Source organism: Leptinotarsa decemlineata, unplaced genomic scaffold (assembly GCF_025532065.1).
Source record: "Leptinotarsa decemlineata unplaced genomic scaffold, Ldec_3_MD MMD2_tig00000199_RagTag_RagTag, whole genome shotgun sequence".
In the NCBI taxonomy this organism is placed as follows: Eukaryota; Metazoa; Arthropoda; class Insecta; order Coleoptera; family Chrysomelidae; genus Leptinotarsa; species Leptinotarsa decemlineata.
Window position 1 is genome coordinate 10,701,651 of NW_027412544.1, and position 21,354 is coordinate 10,723,004.

At 33.1% G+C, this 21,354-nt stretch overlaps 2 protein-coding genes across 2 annotated transcripts; one reads left to right on the forward strand and one right to left on the reverse strand.

The window, feature by feature from the left end:
* Window positions 1-391: 391 nt before the first annotated feature.
* LOC111510674 (uncharacterized) lies at window positions 392-10,884 on the forward strand. Its single transcript, XM_074172922.1, has 6 exons — window positions 392-589; window positions 639-2,149; window positions 5,119-5,170; window positions 5,221-5,417; window positions 5,471-5,691; window positions 10,641-10,884. Exons 1-6 carry the CDS (start codon window positions 533-535, stop codon window positions 10,760-10,762), a joined length of 2,160 nt encoding a protein of 719 aa, XP_074029023.1. The 5' UTR covers window positions 392-532; the 3' UTR covers window positions 10,763-10,884.
* Window positions 10,805-21,311, reverse strand: MagR (Iron-sulfur cluster assembly 1 homolog MagR). Its single transcript, XM_023166611.2, has 4 exons — window positions 21,143-21,311; window positions 21,006-21,059; window positions 20,874-20,949; window positions 10,805-11,188 (listed from the first exon to the last, which is right to left on the reverse strand). The coding sequence occupies exons 1-4, from the start codon at window positions 21,221-21,223 to the stop codon at window positions 11,010-11,012; spliced, it is 390 nt and encodes a 129-aa protein (XP_023022379.1). The 5' UTR covers window positions 21,224-21,311; the 3' UTR covers window positions 10,805-11,009.
* Window positions 21,312-21,354: the final 43 nt, after the last annotated feature.

Consider the following 21,354-nt stretch of genomic DNA (forward strand, 5'->3'; position numbering starts at 1 on the left):
TATGAATTAGTTCATTTGAAATAATTTAATTTAAACCCAGTAAACCATGCGCTTTATTATAAAGCCATGCATAAAAAAATCTAGTAGGTGGTAGAAAAACTGGTATTATTTCCATAATCATTAATAATAAATCAGATTTCCTGTAGGAACTATTTGAACAGAATACATTTTCACCTGAAATGATTTATTTTATAAATATATAATATCCCTCCGATTATCAGCTAAACCAACCGCCACTGTTTTATGGTCCAACTTACTTTCCGTAAACAAATAAAGTTATGCTGCCTTCAATGTAAGGATGGAAAAGGCCTCTCTATTGTCTTTTGTTACTCTGAGGTTCCACCTATCGCAAGACGCTCGTGACCAGTGCCATCGGTACGAAATTTCGCAACACTGCAGTCTTAACTAGTTAACTGTTTGTCACTTGACAATTTTGAAAAGTTTTAGAAATAAAGAAGGAAGGAAGGAAGGGAGTTTTAGAAGTAAAAAAACATTATTTTATTCGTTTGGACAGAGGGATATTTCATAACAAATGGATTCTTTTTATGACATGCCTAGAAAAGCCCCTACACCAACAAATATTGAAAAGGTGGGATATGTATTTTATGTTATATGTTAAATAATTTTGCTTTTTCTAGTGCTTAATAGGACCCACTGTTCCTGAAATTTCGATGGTCTGCACTCCTAGTGCTTCGTCTAAGGATTTTGATACATACAATGCATGGAAAAATAGTCAACAAAATTCATCACAGGGAACTAATATATTGACATCTACAGCAGATAATTTCAGCTTTCCTCGCAAAGGACCATTTTTCATTGGTCAAAATCAACAACTGAAGGGTTCTCAAGACTCTTCACAATTTTTAAAAAAACAAGTCAGATTCGAAAGCCCACCATTACAGCAAAGACCATCCCTCTCTTATGAACCATTTGTGTCGAGGAAAGAGCTTCAGAACCAACAAAATAAATGTTTTATGGATTCTGTAAAAAACGGACAACAAAAGTTGTTTGCCGGCACTCCTAATGCTTTTGAACAAATTTATATGGCGAACGTACCTAGCAGACAACTTGATTTGAGTATCATTGAATTGCCATCTTTTCCAAAAAAAAAAGACGAAATAGTGGAGAGGGAAACACAAGCCGAGCAACAAATTTCTTGTCATGATTGTAATGAAACAGTTGATGGAAATGTTAACTTTGATAAGAATAAAGAAAATGAGTTACCTAAAACATACAAGGACTTTTTAAAACTGCAGAAACATTCAACAAAGGAAAGGTATTGTCCTAATGATTCTGTAACAGATATTTTCAACTATAAACGAAATCAATATTCAAATATGTTGAAGGAGACTGAAATTTTTAAGAATACTACAAACTTACAAGAAGTACAAGATAAAAAATTGGATAATGTTGAGAATATGAATTATCGTGAGAAAATGTATAAAAACCAATTTAGGGACCACTACTGGTTAACAGAAAGTGACAGAACTAGAAAAGCTATCGAACAGGTACCTGAATATCAAAATCAAGAAATGAAAAATATCAACTTTCCTAATGTATATAATTCCACAAATCAGCGGTATGATAGAGGGAATGATACTGAAACACAAACTGATAATTCATGTGAACTTCAGACAACTTCTGTTTCAAAAGTCAGTAATGACTCCGAACCCAGCACTAAAGACCTATTGAAAATCATTGCTCAACAAAATGAACAGCTTCTGCTTTTACAGAGTCAAGTTGCTTTGCTCTTAAACAGGGATCAAAATCAAACGAAACCAATTGAAGATGTTCGTCAAAAGGTTGACTATGTTGGGGAAAAATGTGTAACCAGTACACAAAATGAACCTTTTAGACAAGAAAACTACTGCAGTCCCAGAAAACGCGGATTGTCTAAATTTTCAATTGATTTGATGACCAGTTTTGAAGTGGCAATAAGACCCCAACAAAAGCAAAATTTTATCAATTGTGAACCTAAAATACAGGAAATTACAGAATCTGATAATGGAACTAGTAATAGAGAAATAGAAAAAAATGATAAAAATATGTATCGATCTTTGCATCTAGGAGAACCTGTTGTAGTACAAGAGTCTTGCCCTAGCCCTGAGCCTAGCATAAATATAAACATGAATGACTATGATAGTTCTGAGTGAGTATGTTAATCATATGTATCATATGTTGTTAATTAACATCAACAGTTGAACCTGCTCAACCTCAATTTTGATTAAAAAACTCTCAATACTATATTACAATTGTTACCATACTCTTCATCATAGTATATGGAGCATAAAATCTCAAGTAATAATTATTCTGGAGTGTGTTTCATTTCCATGATGAACAGATGTTCTTGAAAATTCAATCCTTACAAGTGGAAACCCTCAGAAGTCGAAGCTTGTGTCACCTAAGGATTATCGAGGTTCCATTTTTTAACCTGCGATTTCTAGCATGGAATGAAATACAATCACCATTAGAAAGAAGAACCAAATTTTAATAAATGTGAAGATCTGAACTTTGGCATTATATCTTGACAATACACCACAAAAATTAATTACACATTTGTAAATAATACAAGCTTTCTTCACTATCAGACGCTATCAAATCATCAATGCCCAATAACACAATTGAATAGAACTGGCCAATATTTGATGAAAACCCATATTAAAATTCATTAATAAGGTTTATTGTTACAAAAACCGCGACTTGTGTTTTGCTATACAAGTTTTTATAAAATACTAGCTACCGGCTCCGCACAGGTGCAATGCTAATACTAAATAAACATATAAACACATGCATCGCTGCTAATCATAAAGTGCTATAGTGCGAAGCGCGGCCTCCGACGCGCTATTTATAGGCACGCGCCGCCGGCTCCCCGGCCGGCACCGCCGCAACCGCTATGTTCCTGAATTTCAAATCTGTAATATCTTCGAAAACTATTCATTTGAATTACATGATGTAAAGGGCCGTATTGATCTATAATAAATGCACAATGTATTTCACAGTACTTAATCGGATAAGTATTAATGCTGTATTGCTTAAAATCGCTTCATAAATAAGCCATTATTTCTCGTAGGGTTCAGCTAATGTTTGCTATGGAAGCGCAAGAAAATGTGTTTATTTACATCACATTAGAAACCTCTAAAATTATCAGTGTTTCTCTACCACATTATGCATGTTATATACATATAAACCTTTGTCTTGAATCACTCTATCTATTAAAAAAACTCGCATCAAAATTCATTGCATAGTTTTAAAGATCTAAGCATACATAGGGACCGACAGTGGGAAGCGACTTTGTTTTATATTATTCCCTTTGAACCTTTTCGAGGGTGTATACATGCAACTATCATCAAACCACTTATTGTAGGTATATTGCTATAATTCAATCCTTTCCAAATTATGCTCCTCCCATTTAATCACCTTTTTATCAGGTGCATATTAATAGAATCGATACTATACAGATTAGGTTTTTAAAGTACTGCTGCTATAACAGTCATATCCCAAGAGTATTACTGTACTCATTTCCTGATGAGTTGCAGAATGTATTTCAATGTAGCTATATTTTCTTTTTCTGTGATTTACATATAGTTCTTTTTAATTTGTAAATAACGGGATGAACCCGTTAGTTAGTAAATTATTTTAAGGACATTTATACTTGTGAACTTTTGACAATTTCTCTTTTCTCTTCTTTTTTGCCTCTAAGGCTTTTTAATTGATGTGGTAGATGAATCATTTATGACTGAAAGATTGAACTTTTCATTCTGATTTTTTTGGGAAGAAACTGATGGGGGCAGTTAATTTCCAAATAAACTCTACTGGACACTGGCATAGTCATACTAATAAACTCTACACGTAGAACAGAGTTTAGAATAGAGTAATTTTAGGTTTTCCCAACCAAGAGAACTAACTATCCACTGCTGATCTGACACTTTTAGAAGACAAATTCAGCATACTTGCTGAAGGTATAAACTTCACTATAACTCCAGCTAAAGTTCCCTAGAGGTTCTTACTTTTTGCCTAACGACATTGCCGAGGAAATCCGCATCGAAACATCCGGAAGTCAACTGGGTGCAAAACCACCCAAGGCTAACATAACATGAGGAGAAAGAGAGGCACAGAAAATTTTCAATAATAATAGGGATATCATGATATTGCCTGCCGACAGGGAAAGTTATTGTCGTGATTATAAAGAGAACATATAGGGACTCAGTTGAAACACAACCACAGTTGTTTTGCGAAAAACAAATTTTTTCCGTTCAACAAGTCTTGAAGAAGAGCCTAAAAAATTCCGAAGACCAAAATACTCTCTTGCGAAGCGCATTTCGTTAACCAAGTTAGCATCATCAAGCTGTCAACAGTCATCTCCTGATGAACTAAAAAATATGATTCTTCTTTCTTTTACTCTTTGTAAGGAGCTATTGTCTATTATAAGTGTGATATACTCTTCGAGTTCAAAATTTATTTCACAATTTTCTGAAAATTCATCATGATGTTTTGCTGTTGCTGAGACATGTATAAAACACAGGTTGTCTCAAAGTTCAGTATTAGGGGTATTTTTATTGTACATAAATGAGTCGTTTAGTTTCGAAACCAGATAAGTCACTTTCAACAAATTTTTCAGGGCATAAAAAATTAATGAATTTGCTAATGACCACTGTATCTTTGCTAACGACCACTATATCCTTCAATGCTTCAACATATGAAATCGCTGTAGAGGAGTATCCAGAGCTGCAGGAGAAATGAAAGTAAAACGATAGGGAATATTATAAATTCAACTAGGAATATTAATAAATTGCTTCAATTGGTTGGGGTTCTGTTCCTTCTATACTTCATAGTTTGCGTTTTTGTGTTTTTAACCTATGAAAATATTACTTGTAGTTGGATGAAATTATTGACTGCTCTATTCAAAGTTCAATATGTTCTCCAAATATTATTCTGAAATTGTAAGGGTTACTTATCAACATGATTTTTTTATTGATTGAATCAGATCCGTCATACATCCGTCCAGTACACATTTTCAAAAATCATTCTATTCAATATATTTGGATAACAGCCTAAAAAGAATAATTACATATTTATGTTTGTATAAACATCCTATATTCAATACAGTTTTTTTTTTAGCGATGAAGTGTCTGCTTCTGAAATAAGTGCCACGTTTTACAACAACCTAATGGTAAATTGTAATCAAAATATTTTTTTTATTCTTAATCATTTGTTTAATAGGATCAAGTGAATAACATTTTAAAAAAAGCCCAGATTGAAACAAGAGATGACTTAGTTTACAAACAAGAAATGAAAAGTGATAGGAATGCAATTAAAAGCAATAGAACTATTCATAGAGTTAGAGAGGCGACCCTTAAGCACTTAAAAAATATTGGTGTTACCATAGGGCCAATGGATGACTTTGAGAGTTCTACAAGGTAAATTCCATAAATGAAATACAATAGTTAAAGCTAATAAAATTGTTTTTCAGTGTAGAACACGATGAAAAAAACTACAATCCCACTGAAATCAGTTTTGCTGTCAAACAATTACTAATGAAATATTTACCAGATGATCAACTTGCTAGATTATCACACAAACAAGAAAAATCTCCAGAAAATGATAAACAACATGGAATTATGACTGCTCGTCCAGAATTTTCATTAGCTAGTGTTCAGTACATGAAAAAGTATAATCTTATTCAATCTGAAGGTGAGTATTTGAAATTAGCTGGAAATAAGTCAACTTGTGAAAGACATTGTAGAATTCTTAGAACTTTACGTAGGTATCAATTGCCATGAATAGAATATTTTCTCATTAACATTCACTCTTAGCATAAACATAAAATAAACAATTATTACATCGAAATATTTTATGCGATGAAAATCCATAACATATTAAAGAAACACTTTATTGTTACATTTTCAGCTGAACAGTTTTACAAAAATGCAACAAGTGTTTTGCTATTTAAAAGCTTTTTCATGCGTGTCTCAAAAAACTGTTTCTTGAATTGAAATATGATATGTACAGAGTGCACCAAATTGGACACTTTCAAAGACAAACTCCTGTTTTCAAACTGATGACTGTGTCTAAGGGTCAAATTTTATGACAAACTCAATGGTGGAAACCGCATATCGATATCTATCATCATTTCTAAGTTACAGCATGTTACAGTTGCTATAACTTTTTTCCTGTCAAAAATTTCTTGTTTCTATGGAAACATTTCCAAAGCACTTTTTAAGTAGAAATCAAAGGTGTAAAAACCTGGTTTTTTCAAATGAGACATCAATAGTTATTGATGGAAAACTATTTTTTTAAGTAGACACCTCAGTAGAGCTTAATTTTACCTTTTCAAAAATGAAGCACACTTGATGTTTTGCCTAGAGTCATTTTTGATATACAGGGTTTTAGATTTTTTTCATGTAGACTTTGAAATGCACACTTTGATCAAGTAGGCTTTGGACGAAGCAATGATAAAACAGAAATTGTTCAGTAGTAGCTATCAAATGTTGAAAAAGTTTTTCACAGCAGTAATTTAAACGCATAGTTACAATAAAACTTATACTTTATTTACTACTAATAAATAAAACTTCAACAATAATAATAATAATAATGACAAAGAATGAAATATATTCCTTCAGAGAAGGTGCTCGAAATGTCACCTACACACAGGCGACACCGTTTGTGAACGATTTTTGCCGAATAAATAGTTCAATAGGAGTGAGAGAAGCAAAACTTTGCATCACTACCGCTTTCAATTCGTATCTAGAATTGATCGGCAATTTGAAAATAAGATCTTTCAACCTTCCCTAGAGGTAAAAGTCCATAGAAGTTAGGTCCGGTGACCTGGCCGGCCAACGGTTGGGTCCTTAGTTGGCTATCCAATTATTACCAAAATTTGCAGCTGAAAAATTGGTGACAATGGGGAATGTTCCTCCTGACGAAAGTCAAGTAGTTTTCATAACAGAGCTCTAAAACAACGCATTTTAAACTTATCATTTCAACCTTTTTCTTTAAAAAATTATTTAAATACTTAAAAAAGAGGAATGAAATAATGCATTCTGCATTTAAATGAATTCATTTCTATTTCACCATTTGGCAACATCGGTTATAGCTAATAAAGGACAATGAATCTGTTACCTGTATGAGACAAACAAAGATGACATATTTCAGAGGTGTGCTGTTCTGTTTACTTATGTTCCGAGTTCCGAGACATTTTGTGCACCTAACCTATCTTCCTCTATATAAATAAATAACAAAACAACTGTTGTTTATGTGGCTTGTGGAGGTGGTATTGAACGGTAATTTATATTTTGCCTTGATTGTTGATTTCTAAAGATAATTTTCCTTTTTTAAAGTAGAATATCTAGGTACGTATACATTATTCCAACTTGATATAGGCGCTGTTGCCAATATGTGAATTAGAAACAAATCCCTTTAAAAACTAAAACCCAACATTTGAAACATTAATTTGAATACTTTTCGAATTGAATTTGAAAAACTCTTGAATTAAACTCAACTTTATTTTGTTCAAACTTGCATTTGCTGTAATAACTCAAATTGAGGAACATTCCCCTTTGCAGTGTTGTGAATGTCATTATAAATGAACGTCATTATAAATTAACGGGCCGATAATTCTACCCTAAACTAAATCAAAATCTTCCTTGGCTTCTCTGCTCCACAATAGAATGAGGATTTTGTTGTGCCCAAGTACAAGAATTTTAGCGGTTGAAAATGCCGGAACTGCTCACATAGCATCGTCTGTCTAAATACAATTTTACGAAAAATCACTTACGTGGTTACAACTTTCCAGGAACCACTGGCAAAAAAGCCATGCACAAAAAGCCATGTGGCTTTCAAAATCTCCTGATCTGAGTTGATGAACTTTTCTGGTCCTGTATGGTTTGAATTTTTGTTTTTTCCAAATCCTCCTAACGTTAGTTTTTGGTAGGCCTGTTGATATTATAATAAATCTGAAGCTGGCCCTGACCGATGTCCCAGTCAGCAAACGCATGACGCATCGCGAAACAACGCGAAAGGTCCGGATGGGTCCCAAAATCCGCAGAGAGATCCGGAACGTTCGTTGACGGTATAAAAAGGTCGCTCTCCGTCCCGAGGAGAGTCTGTATCTAGAGAGCGAATCGAGCGGTGAAGATAAATTAGTGGAGATAAATTAAGCTAAGTGTTGTATATAAATTAGTTGTGAAAGTGAAATATTGTAAAAATAAATTTGTTTAGGACAGTTAATTCGTTACAATATTTTCAAATTTCGGGTTGACGATTTGGGATTATTTTCAACAGCTCTTAAAACGACAATTTCTTCCAACTCCTTATCCCTGTTTGATTCGTATAATACTTCATCGCGAATGTGTTTGAAAATTGAACAAAAACTACTAATTGAAAAGCGTTTTGACTGGAAAAAAGTTACGGCAACTTTTCGAAAATGCACATTTTTGAAAAGCATGCTGTAACTCAGAAATGATGATAGATATTGATATGCGGTTTTCACCATTAAGTTTGTCATAAAATTTGACCCTCAGGCACAGCCATCAGTTTTCATCTATTCAGTTTGAGAACAGGAGTTTCCCTTCAAAAGTGTCCAATTTGGCCTACTCTGTAGAACCAAACATTTGACTGCATTATTTATGCATTATATATTTGTATATAAATACTCATTGATTGTGGCACAGGAGTTTGAAATTCTCGTATGAGTTTACATGCATACAAAGGTAAAGTAATAATTCATTATTTATAGATTTTTCGTCTGAAGTTTATATTGAGGCCACCTGCAAGAGGTATGGATGCAGCTGATTAACGGAAAAACACATTTTAACAGCTCTATACGAAGTTAATCTTGAATTGAAAATTCAATCTCGCTGTCCGCGATTAAATGATCCAATCCGTCAACCTTGATGAAGTTAGAACTGAGATATCCTTTCATAAAAACTGATTTATTACCTTAGATTATATTTTATGGAAACAGCAGATGGGAAGAAAATATGAAATTATACTGAATCATAGGGAGATAGTCGGTTTTTGTGTTGTCCTGTTAAATGCACAATTTTTACATAAGAACTTTTACCCTAACAGTAGAGATATGTAGGATAGCCAGAAGAGGTTAATATTTTGAATTTCATTCAATATACCAGTTAACAGTAGTTTAGACTGCTTACACTAATAAAATAATTTCAATTTATACATTCTATTTTCAAAAGTGAGGTAGTGCCCTTTATAGACTTTTTCTCTACTAAGCAGAAGACACAGGAACTGGCTTTTTTGCATGCAGAGGTTCATAAAGTTCTTACATAAGAGCCTGACATCTGGCAAATTAACCCCGTATACAGCGCCGTTCAATCACTTTCCGAACGAGCCGTAAAGTCGGGACGAAATCTCAGCCTTACGGTCTGGAAGATTGAACCGCAGGTACACGAAATGAAGGCTACAATCACGTTGGCGAGACAACAAGCGTCTCGTATCTAATGTGTGATGGATTACAGGGTGACCAACAGGCCTTTCACGCCCTCAGTGCGGCGAATAGCTACCAAATTACGTTACGTTACATAAATGATACCCTAAAAATATAAACAACCAGCTTCCAATAAACTTTGCATATGAATAAGTGATAACAAAGAACTATATTATACAACTAATAATTCACGAATTTTGTTCACTTTTCATGAGGAACTATTGAGAATTTTTCTTATAAAACAATACCAAGGCTCAATATTTTCCTTGAGATCAAGAAATATGAATTATCATCGAAGATCTAATTGATGACCATTAATCAAAAGTTCACAAAAAATGGCTTTTCATCTCCAAAATAAATCAAAATAATACAGAAATGTTCGTCTATTCTCCAGTCAATTAATCACCTAATTTAGTGTCCGACCGAAACTGGTTTTTATGACCGAAACCGAATTTCGGCAACGGTCTCAGTTCCGGCCGAAACCGAAACTTTCTTACAAGGATTATGTTTTGATGGAAAAATAAAGAAAACGTTATTATAATCAGTCAGTCTTTATTTTTGTATCTTTAAATCACAATGTTATGCAGTGTTCGACATTTTCACTTATTGATAATCAACATAACATAACATCCCCTTATTTGCACATTAAAAATACTTAAAATAGGTGAGGTGTTTATTTGAATAGGTGTAGATTCTTCTTTTGAATATAATTAATAGCTTTTCAAAAATATTGAACATAAAATTACTCATTTAAGTTGTTACCTAATATCACAATATTTATGTAATAAAGTAAATCACAAAGTGAGTCACATGATTAGGCACGTTGACGCGGCAAAATGTATTCGTCGCTTGTATGAAATTCAACGCGCCGAACATTACCGATCACAGCGCAAGAACTCCCGAATGCAGTTTCGGTCGTAGTTTCGGCAGGTGTGCCACCGAAACCCGTTTTTTTGCCGAAACTCGAACGAAACCGAACTTTCGGTCGGACACTACTTAATATTTACATTTATGTTGAAATAAACTGTTACTTGCGACAGGTAAAGATGATTGTAGCCAACTATTGACAGGAAAAATTTTTCAGGTGATTTTATATATACATGTTATGTATTCAATGCAAAAAATTTGTTTACTAGTAATTGTCCTTTCTGAAAAAATCATTACCTCCACTGATTACTTTCTCCTTCCTTTTCAGATTATAGAGGAAACCTTCCCGACGAAGCAAAAAAACAATGGCAGAATCTGCCAACTCCGCAGGTGGAAAATGCTAAAATTCTTGACATGACTGCTCTTAAAATGCAACCAAAACTACTTTAGATTATATTTTAGATTAGTGTAGTTAATGAAGGAAAATAATAATCAGTAATATAACTATATATTTTTGTAATATACTTTGTACATGTCTTTTAAAATCAAAATAAATAACAGTTATTCCATAATGATAGTTCTAAAAGATGATAAAGCTCCAAAAAGTATTCTTATATATAAATTACTCCTATTAAAACTGCAAAAACAACTTTTGGAATCAACATGATACAATTCAATTCAAAACTATTCAATTTCTTCATACACTGAAAGATTCTCCACATCCACAAGTTCCTTTTATATTGGGATTATTGAATACAAACTCAGAACTGAGCTTGTTCTCAACATAATCCATTTCTGTTCCTAATAATGTTAATTGAGCCTTTTTATCAATGAAAACTCTTACTCCGTCTTGAACAACTTCTTCATCCATTTTATCTGAAAAATGTAAACATTTATTAATGCTTCTCGATGTGACATTGGAATGGAATTTCACTAATTTTCAGAAGTTATTATTTGGTAACTGCTTAATGCTATAGGCACACTTAAATTCTGATATTCTTATTTTTCTTAATTCATTTATCTTCTCTCAAATTTCACATCTTTTAACATTTTTACACAATGGAAGTCAAACCATTAACAAGAAACATTGTCCAACACAATCAAACAATAGACAATGTGCTTTAAAAAATATAATGAAATGGAGTGGATTCAGCTGGACAATGTTTTGCAATTTATATTGGCACAAAAATGGGAGATATCAACCCCTCACTGATCTAACTTTTGTTTTCTGAGCCAACAAACCATCTAGCTGACTTCACATACTTTTCTCACACACCAGAACTGTCATCCTTTTCTCAACATAATTCAGATCAATTTCTGGTGATGCCAACTTAATTGGTAAAATATGCATGTAAATTCTCTATCTTTCAAAAAGGAATTATTTTATTGGTTATTTGATTTATTGTCCTTCCATATGAACCAAGATAAACTAATAGATTAGATCAGAATTTTAAAAAAGCTGGTTATAAAAGTAGCTATCTTCTTGTTCTTCAACAAGTATTGTTTAATTGTAGATATGGGAAAATATATGTTTAAAATTATCTTCAAGACAGTTAAGGTCTGTTGATTATCTTATAATTTCATTCAACAGCAACATAATGGAACCTTCTGAAAATGCCAAATTTTCAGGATTATATGTTGACTCAAATATGAGGTGGGAAACAAATATGTATGTATATACATAATGAGAGAAACGGAGAATATATACTTTATTATCATAAGAAAATATCTTGTTGACAGTTTCATTTAACCAATGAAATCAGTATAAGTCGTAAAAAATACATTTGAATTAAACAATATCACTTAATAATTAAAGTCAGTTTGTGTGTATACACAGGCCATTTCTTTTACCATGTGGTAAACATTGCTATATTCTAAACTGTAACAGATACGAAGATGATTAAATGGGAAAAAAGATAACTGTCATCAGGAACAACACAATGGTTGAAGACAATTTTTTGGGGACCCTCGCCCTTCTCGAGTTATACGGGGAAAACCAAAAATGCTGTTCTTCGTTTTTTTCCAAATGGAATTGTTATTTCGGAGAATATATATATATATATATATATATATATATATATATATATATATATATATATATATATATAGATAACGTTCTCAAGCAGTAAAGTTCGAGTATGTTCAAAGCTAAGCACCATCTCATATATAATAAAAAATCTCAGAGAAACTGTCTCTATCAAAGTCTCAAGGTTAATTTATTTTGGATTGGCGCAATCAGTGTTGCAGTATGGCTTGTTATTCTGGGTCTCTTCAGCATAAATTGGTAAGGCATTCATTTCACAGAAAAAAGTATTGAGAGCAATATTCAGAGCTCACCCACGAGAAACTTGTAAACCTCTATTCCATCAGATTCAAGTCCTGACACTTCCATGCCTTTACATATTCCAATTGATAATGTATGTGAAAGAAAATGAATTTATGTTTGTCACGAATAGTGACATTCATGGGCATAATACACGTCAAAAAGATTACATTCATGAATTATTTTCAAGATTATCAATGAGCAAAAACTCACCAAATTATATGGGCATAAAATGATTCAATAAAATAAAAACTTTTATTGATACGAATACTAGTAAAATGAGGTTTAAATCTCATTTGCATTTGTTTCTCTACAGCAATATATTTCTACACGGTGGATGAATTCCTTAAATTCTAAGATGATTACATATTAATATAATGGCTGTGGTATACATTTTATTTACTTTATACATTCTATACATTTTAATGTGTTATGACAAAACTTTACATTTGTCTTTTGTATTACTTTTTTATGTAGCTGACTAGTCCGATATATTTCTTGCAGGATGTAAGTAATTTCTATTGTTTACATTCGTGTATGAATTTTGTGGATGAAATAAAGATTATGATTATGTGTATGGAGTTGAACCTCATAACGATGAGCAGCCACAGTCCCTCGGGTATGTCTGATATGTACCGCTCTTGGTGGAGTCAAATGTGCCAAGTCACTCGAACGCTTCCCGTAAAAGTATCTATGGAAGAGAGACAAATCCCCAACCTTTCTTCGATGTTCCAGACTATCAAGGTTGCAAGTAATATTCACGTCTCCAATCAGACGGATGGCTCTTTTCACAATGGAATCCAGCAGCTTCAGAGTATGCTTAGGGGCGGAGCTCCATACATGTGAACAATACTCCAAATAAGGTCTGATCTGAGCTTTATACATCATCAAAAGTTGCTGAGGTGTGTACAGTTTTCTGGTTCGGAACAGTGTTCTAAGTTTTTGAGAAGCATTCTTTGCAATTCCAGCGACATGATTGTGCCAACAATTTTATAGAAGCAGACAGTGGAATTGACTGTCCTGGGTTTTTGTGGCATTGGATTGAATCTGGTTAGTTTCACCCTAATTTGAAATCACTTCTAGATCCTCATCAAGATATGCAACCTCCTGCTGCCGGTGAAGATGTGCATCAGCAACCAATGTCCTGGATTCCAAAAGGAATTACAAGAGAAATGTGCTACTGTCAGCAATTTAATATATTGGAATCTTCAATATCAAGCACAACAGCTCTTGACTCTCCATGTTTCTTGATCGCGTTATTCCAAATATGGGTGACATACGATAAAAGGTCGCCTGTTGATATTTGTTTCCGAAAGCCATATTGATGATCATTCAAGATGTTAAAGCCTTCCAAATATTCAAGGATATAGAGGTTTACGGCTTTCTCCATGAACTTTGATATCACTGATAGCAAAGCGACTGATCTTATAGTTATTTGGAAGATTTTTCTTGCCCTTTTTGGGAATAGGCTAAACGCGAGCAATATTTCAAACAGAAGGAAAAACCCCTGCAAAATACTGGTGCGAGTTCATTTGCGCATTTTTTAAGTACGATGGCGGGGACTTCATCAGGACCAGGCAGACTTCTTGTTGATATTAAGCTGTTTCAAAATTCACCTGACTAGACGTTGTCGAAAAGTAATTTCTGGCATCATGTATATGATTGAATTGGAATAAAAGGCTTATCATTATTATTATTATTATCATTATTGTTTGTTATGCTACCTGAAAGGTGAGATGAAATAAGTTATGTAGGTAGGTAAATCCACAGTTAGTGGATGCAAGATTCCCACCCTAATGATTACAACAACCTTCCCATATGAGGGCATGTGTCAGCTATAACTGCTTCTGCTGCTCTAAAATTCGATACAACGCAGATTCACCAGATGTCCCGCTCTAGAGGAAGTGATAAGGCTCTTCCTGACTGCAACATCTAGCCTCAAATTAAAATTGATTTTTTCTTTCAGAGAACCTTTCGGGTATGAAAATTGTCACAACACATGACTGATTGCAACATCTAGCCTCAAATTCAAATTAATTTTTTCTTTCAGAGACGTAGTTAAGTTACAGATAATACAAATATATATCATATCACAAAAATACGGGAATGTTATAAAATAAACATTTAGAGAGGAATTTTTTCATGTTTGGGAATCTGGTTTGTGTGGGTTCATTCCTAATATGAGATATTTATTTGAATTATGAATCCTATATACATTGGATACAAAAACAGTAATTTCCTTGAAACTAAAAAAAATTGGAAATGTTTTGGCTTTCAACTCCTTCCTCCATCTATAGACAAAAATGTGGTAAACTGGCAAAGAAAGGAGAAAACAAAAGAATTTCGAAAGGAACTCTACAAAAATGTGTAGATCATGCACAGAAACTGGAAAAAGGCCCTTTCGAAACATCTGAATTGCATGAAAGAAAATATATTTTTGAAAACAACTACTTTTATATGAACATTGAATTATACCAAACACACTTTTTTCTTCTCAATTTGTACGCCAAACATTCGTCATGGAATTGAATCGGATGTCATTCACAGGAAAGCTACACAATATAGTATATGAAAGAAATCAAATTTTGTAACATATGGTTACGTAACGTAACATATTGAAACCTCTAATCAAGCGAAAAACGACCAACACCCGCCAAACGGTCATCTCCCGCCAAAACCAATGAAGCGGAAAGAGGGAGATAGGTGAAAGAACTTGAATGACCCATAAATAGTCAGATCTCGGAGGAATAAGTCCAGTTATCACCCGAAGACGATTGTGGATACTAACAATCGAAACTTTGTGACATAACTTGGTTTGAAATCTTTTAATTTTCATTTTTTCATTTTTTGTTGATAATATTTTTAATTTTTTCAATTTTTTCAGCTTTTATTAATATTTCAATTTTTATTTGTTTGGTTGTTGTTGTACGTTATTTCTTTGTAATTTCAGTTTTTTTTAATAAAATTGTTATTTTCGGGTAATCTTTTTGATTTTTTTCAGGGTTATCAAATTAATTTACATTATATTAGACTATTAGACAATGGAAGTCCGAACTAATGAAATACACCATGAAACATTGTCAACCACCTTTAAACAAACATCCTTCTATACAAGAAGCTTAATGTCTTAGGTATTAGAAAACCATTCCTATCAGGGATTAGAAGGTTTTTGTCATCACAAAGAGTTTCAAGATTGGAAATCTTGAAATGTTATATCACAAGCGATTGATGTTCCCCATAGAGTTCCACAAGATTCCTATACAGAACCTTTATTTTTCACATTGTACATCAATGAGTTATTACCAACTTAAAATTCTTACAAGATCTTCTTACACTCTTGGTGTAACATTTTCCAAATCTTCCACTCCTAAACTGTACCCTTTTTCAATTAGCTCCTCACCACTAACAAAACTCAATGAAATGTGTGACGTTATTCTGAACTGAGAACTGAAATGACAGCCTAACTTGTAAATCCCTTGAAGTGTTCAGCTTCATTATTCGGTCATCTAGTCATTTCACTTGCAGTACTTTGAAATTGCTCTATGCTTATTAGTTAGATCAATAATTGAATTGGATCTTCATAAGATAACGGCCGAATCAATCAGAAAATTCACATGGGATATTATAAAACTATTGCACAAGTTTTTTACATAGCATGTGTCGAAAAATTGATTTCAATATAGTAAAACACAACAGACACTGAGTTGTTTCGTGTCCATTTTCACTAAGTTATCTCTCTTTAGTCTGATTTCTAAAGAGATGCGGCAAGCAAACTATGTTCCTGGTAGTTCACTTATTCAGTACATCTACTGCAACCCTCAAATCAAGTTTACATTGGCTTTAACATATATCATTATCATATTAACATTCTCTAGATTTTCAATTTCAGGGTCAATATTAGTATCAGAATTAGTATGTATTTCATACATTTTATTACCAACAGGGGTTACCCATTTATGAATAAATATATCGTCGTCTGGACTGCAAAACCTCGTATCTGCGTTTTAAATAATTTTACAGGAGAGCAATAAATTTGATTTTTTTTCGAACTGAAATTCAAATACCTACAGATTTTGCTTTAAATGAAACAAAATAAACTTACTTTGGCTTTTATAATTAGTTTCATTGAAACGCAAATATCAAAACAATTTTTTTCCGAATTAACAAAACTTACGAGGTTTTGAACAAAAACTCTTAAACTGTTTAACGACATACGTGTTCTGGCACAAGCAAACTAAATGGTTATTATTAAGAGAAAAAAGGTGATTCCGTGAACCTGTAAACAAAAAACAAATTTCTTTGGATAAATATAGGTAAACATAATCGTAAATGTAAATTAATAACACTATTAGTGTGGAAGATCGTCATAAAATATCCAAAACTGCTTATCTAGCACCATTTTTAAAGATTGTAAGTGATTGTACTTTTCGGTCTTAATTTTTGGTCGAGTTTTATAAAGCTGAGTAACTGTATAATTTCCACTCCTTGGTCTTTTAGGAAACTCTGTCCAGATATCATTATAATTGATTTTGTATTTTATTTCACCGGCAGGAAGGTACATTAGACCATGAAGTTCCGAAACTTTAGGATCTCCGGCTTTGTAACCAGGTCTTATAGGTCAATTTTAGAAAAATCTTTAAAATCATCATAATGCATATATTTTACGTTGTATGGATTTTTATGACGAGCTTCGCGGCAAACATTTATATAATCGGTAGGCAAATAAATGTCTCTGTTTTTTAGTTTTCTGTCCAACGTGCTGTGAACCGAATCCACTTCCATCTGACTATGCCCTTTTTCAAAAAACTTTTGATATATTATTATTTGGTTTTCAACTGAAAATTTAAGAAGAGCATTCGATAATATACAGTTCTTGTTTTGGTAGCCACATCCGTCACTGTAAATAATTATTTCTTTTGTACCAGCAAACTTTGAAACATAATTCTGGAGGTGATCAGACAACATTGTCGCAAAGATACTGGCCTCAAGGCCTCCATGGCTCTCATCCCATAAATAACACGTCACTTCTCCATCAAATAAGTTGTAAATGGTATAATTATGCACACAGAGTTTTGTTTTGTAGTATATTGCACTTGCTTTAAGTACAGGGGCTAGCTTAACAGCTTGTACGTCAACTATTAATACTAATAACTTTCTATCACTTTCTTGACAAGCCTTTTTGTCTTCTTCTTGGAAGAACGTGCCATATCCTTTCTTTGCAAATGAGAACTATAGATGTCATCAGCTATATTGCCAACTTTATGTCCAATGCAAACGTCGCATTGATCTTTCCTTGGACGGTATAACTTAATGTTTTTTTCCTTGAGAGAGTCAAATAATATTTTTTCCGAAAAAGACTATTGTCCTTGCTTTTCACAATACTTCACATATTCTCGGTATAGGTCCATTTTGCTTTGAAACACAGGCTCTAAGTATAATTTTGTGGTTGAGGCGCGGCAATAATGCGATGGCATTTTTGGCAAAATATCTAAAAAATTCTCTAGGACCTTCTTTTTTTCTTTAGTAGAATGTCTAGTTCGTGCGTCATTTGAGTTTTCTTCAACAGCTACATGCATTCCAAATGCCTTCCTACTATACTCTCTCACAGTCCATTCTTTTATTCCCAATGTGGAAAGAAACATTTTCTTGCACACTATTAGTTTCTCAGTTTCCCTTTTTAGACTGTAAATTAATGTTTCATTTCTTCTTGAATCTGCTTTCTTTCTCTTTGCTGGGACTGTATCTACAAGAGAGCTAATATAAGTCCTTTTCATATCCCACGTTAAATCTTCCCAGAACTTTTTAAACATTTCTTCCCTTTCTCTTTCTGTGAATATCCCACATTTCAGTACCTTTGATTTTTGACACTTTTGTGAAGTACAAGTTTGTCCAATACTTCGTGGAGCAACTGCATTTATTAGTTTATATTTACCATCTGTGTCCTTCTTAAGTCCTTTGTATGACTTTCCACGCATTCGCAAATATTTGTTTTTTGCTCTTTCTTCTCTGGTAACCAGTTTCCCTTTTTTCTTTAAGGGTTCCTTCGTTTCTTCTTGAGTTCTATCTTCATTTTCTAATTCATCGTCTTCTATATCACTATCTGAGTTATTTTTGTTATATTTTCGTTTATTTGTGTTATTTTCCTTATCCTGCTTTTGGGATCCCGCTGCGTTATCCTGCAGTTCTTCTTGGATGGTGTCGTTTTCATCTTCTAGTTGAATACAGTCAGGATCATTTTTTTGGTCACTCTCGCCATTGTCACTGTTTTGGTCGCTGTCGTTGTTGTCACTCTCTACATCCCGAAGGGGAATATTTTCGGGGTGACATGTATTTCCATTATCTTCATTGTTATCTAGGTTTTCAATTCCGTCTTCGTTGTTTGCATTCTTGTCTTGATGCTGTTTAATGTCTTTGTCGAATTCAACTACTGTTGAATTGTTTAACGCCACAACCTCTTCTATTATTACATTGTTATCAATGTAAAAATTAGGAATCTCCATATCTGGGAAAATTTCGTTAATGGGTAAAGACGTTTCGCAAGCAAAGGTATTTTCAGGCATCTGGCACTCTTGACCATGAATTTGTTCTAATGCTTTAAGCACCATAACTTTTCCCCTTGGTAAGGACATCTTCTGAAAATAATAGTTTATTATAAACCTCTAGACTAAAGTGTAACTTTTTATTTCGAAAGTTTGTATCCTGATTGAATGGAGGAATACAATTCCTCAAGCGATAAAAATACATTTTAGTCCAGAGGTTTTAAACGACCAAGATAACTGCGACCGGCAAAAGAATTTGAAGGACGTCAGAAGGGTGTTTTTTTTTCAAATACACACTTTCCAAATGTTTCACCCTTAAAATATTTAAATCTAAATAAGTTTAAAACATTTGGCAATATGTATATTCAAAAATTGAATACCCTTCTTATTCCTTTGCCGGTCGCAGTTATCTAGGTCGTAAAATATTATTTTTCGCTGTATTATATTTTCAAAAAAAAATCAGGAAAATTAAGGCATTATAGGTACCTATTGCGTCCTTCGCAACGGAGTTTAAACGAGTCCAAATCATAACAAGACTCAAGCTGATATTTCCGATAAATAATTTTACTCGAGGATGAGCAGCTAGAGCAAAGTCAAATAAGCGCCCCTATAGTAAGGTCATTGACAAAATAAATGTCAAAATAACATTATTTCGGCAGACTAACTGAAAGTTAGTCCAGTTTACAGTACACAAGTATTCAAAAATATTAAAATAATTAATATTTTGTAGTTTTTTTTAATCTTAAATGAAAACCTGTCACAACTGCTCATAAAATCATAATGTATAACGCATACATAAATAGGCTTTATTGACTTTTTATTGTGCAAAATCAAGTATCTGCAATGTAAACCAAAAACATTTTCGGTCAAAAACTCGTATATGATGCAATAATTTAAAATGGAAATAAAACTGTATGAAAAGCATAAAACCGAGTTTGTTCACTACTGCACGCATATACGGCCTTAAGCTTCCCTCTAATCATTAAATTGTAATATTTAATACTTACCAGTTTATTGATTTTAACACAAAACACCGACAAACACCTGTCACTATAAGTTACCATGTGGAACTGCGTCAAATACGAGGTTATGTTCGCTATATTCAAATACGCGGTTAAGAACCGAGTATATTTGGCGTTATAGGAATATCGAAGCGCTTCAAGATTTTGCACACATACGCGTTTCACCCTTGGAATCCCAATTTATTAAAAATATTAATTTAGGAAAAAAATGCAGATACGAGGTTTTGCAGTCCGAACGACGATATATCCCTTGAATGAAATGTATAGTATAACTTGTGAAAATACCCCAGAAACATTCCACAACTTGTAAAATGTATTTGTAAGAAAACTTCATTATAGACAGGAAGTGGATGGTGAACATTTTGAACATTCATTTTGGGACAAAATAGAGAAGATTTTGAATAAATTTCTTACTGAAATGGCTGACGGATTGCAGATAGCCATGATGCTGTCTAGGTGGCTCAGGGAATTACTAACATTGCCTACCCAAAAAGACCAATCAAAGAAGTATTACATTATTTGAGAAAAAATTCATGGCGTTCTCTAGGTGCGAGTTTCATCACACTCTCTTTTTTTTATCAGAAAGTACTAGTGAATTTTACCCGATCTTGATACATTGTCCCATTCGAGAACTTTTTACGTCCACGTTATATATGTAGTTCACTGATACACATTACCTTTCTTTTCAGCATAGTCAAGGGTATAAGATAAGCCATTACATCCTCTTTGACGAACCCCAATTTTGAGCCCTACCTGAAATGAAGTATACGTAAAAAATGTACTTGTTCTCACATGATCGATTCACTTACGTATTGATTTTTATCTTTCAAAATGTCTTTTATTCTCTTAGTGGCAGCAGGTGTCTGGAAAGAGTATTTTCTGTAAAATTATTGAGGTTATGTAATCACTAATCATAGACTTTATTGTTAATAATTTCTAAACTTACCAAAACTAAAGCTGCCCTCGAAGGTAACAGCTTTCGTTGGACAGCCCTTACTGTGGCTGTGGCTACACTTTTAGTTGCCATATTTACTAAAATATTTAAAAATCAATTCAGAGAATCAAGAAGCAATCAAATCCAAACTTCAAATTTAGAAATAATCTAATTTTTAAATGTCAAATGACAGTGTGTTCAATAAAAACAAAAAAGACAATTTG

What these genes read in the sequence shown, in the direction of transcription:
- LOC111510674 (XM_074172922.1), top strand. Translation starts at nt 533, where the DNA reads ATGGATTCTTTTTATGACATGCCTAGAAAAGCCCCTACACCAACAAAT. An exon ending in CGTTTTACAACAACCTAATG is followed by an intron (nt 5,171 to 5,220) that starts GTAAATTGTAAT and finishes TTTGTTTAATAG; the next exon opens with GATCAAGTGAATAACATTTT. An exon ending in TAATCTTATTCAATCTGAAG is followed by an intron (nt 5,692 to 10,640) that starts GTGAGTATTTGA and finishes CTTCCTTTTCAG; the next exon opens with ATTATAGAGGAAACCTTCCC.
- MagR (XM_023166611.2), bottom strand. Translation starts at nt 21,223, where the DNA reads ATGGCAACTAAAAGTGTAGCCACAGCCACAGTAAGGGCTGTCCAACGA. An exon ending in CGAGGGCAGCTTTAGTTTTG is followed by an intron (nt 21,060 to 21,142) that starts GTAAGTTTAGAA and finishes TACTCTTTCCAG; the next exon opens with ACACCTGCTGCCACTAAGAG. An exon ending in TGAAAGATAAAAATCAATAC is followed by an intron (nt 20,950 to 21,005) that starts GTAAGTGAATCG and finishes ACTTCATTTCAG; the next exon opens with GTAGGGCTCAAAATTGGGGT.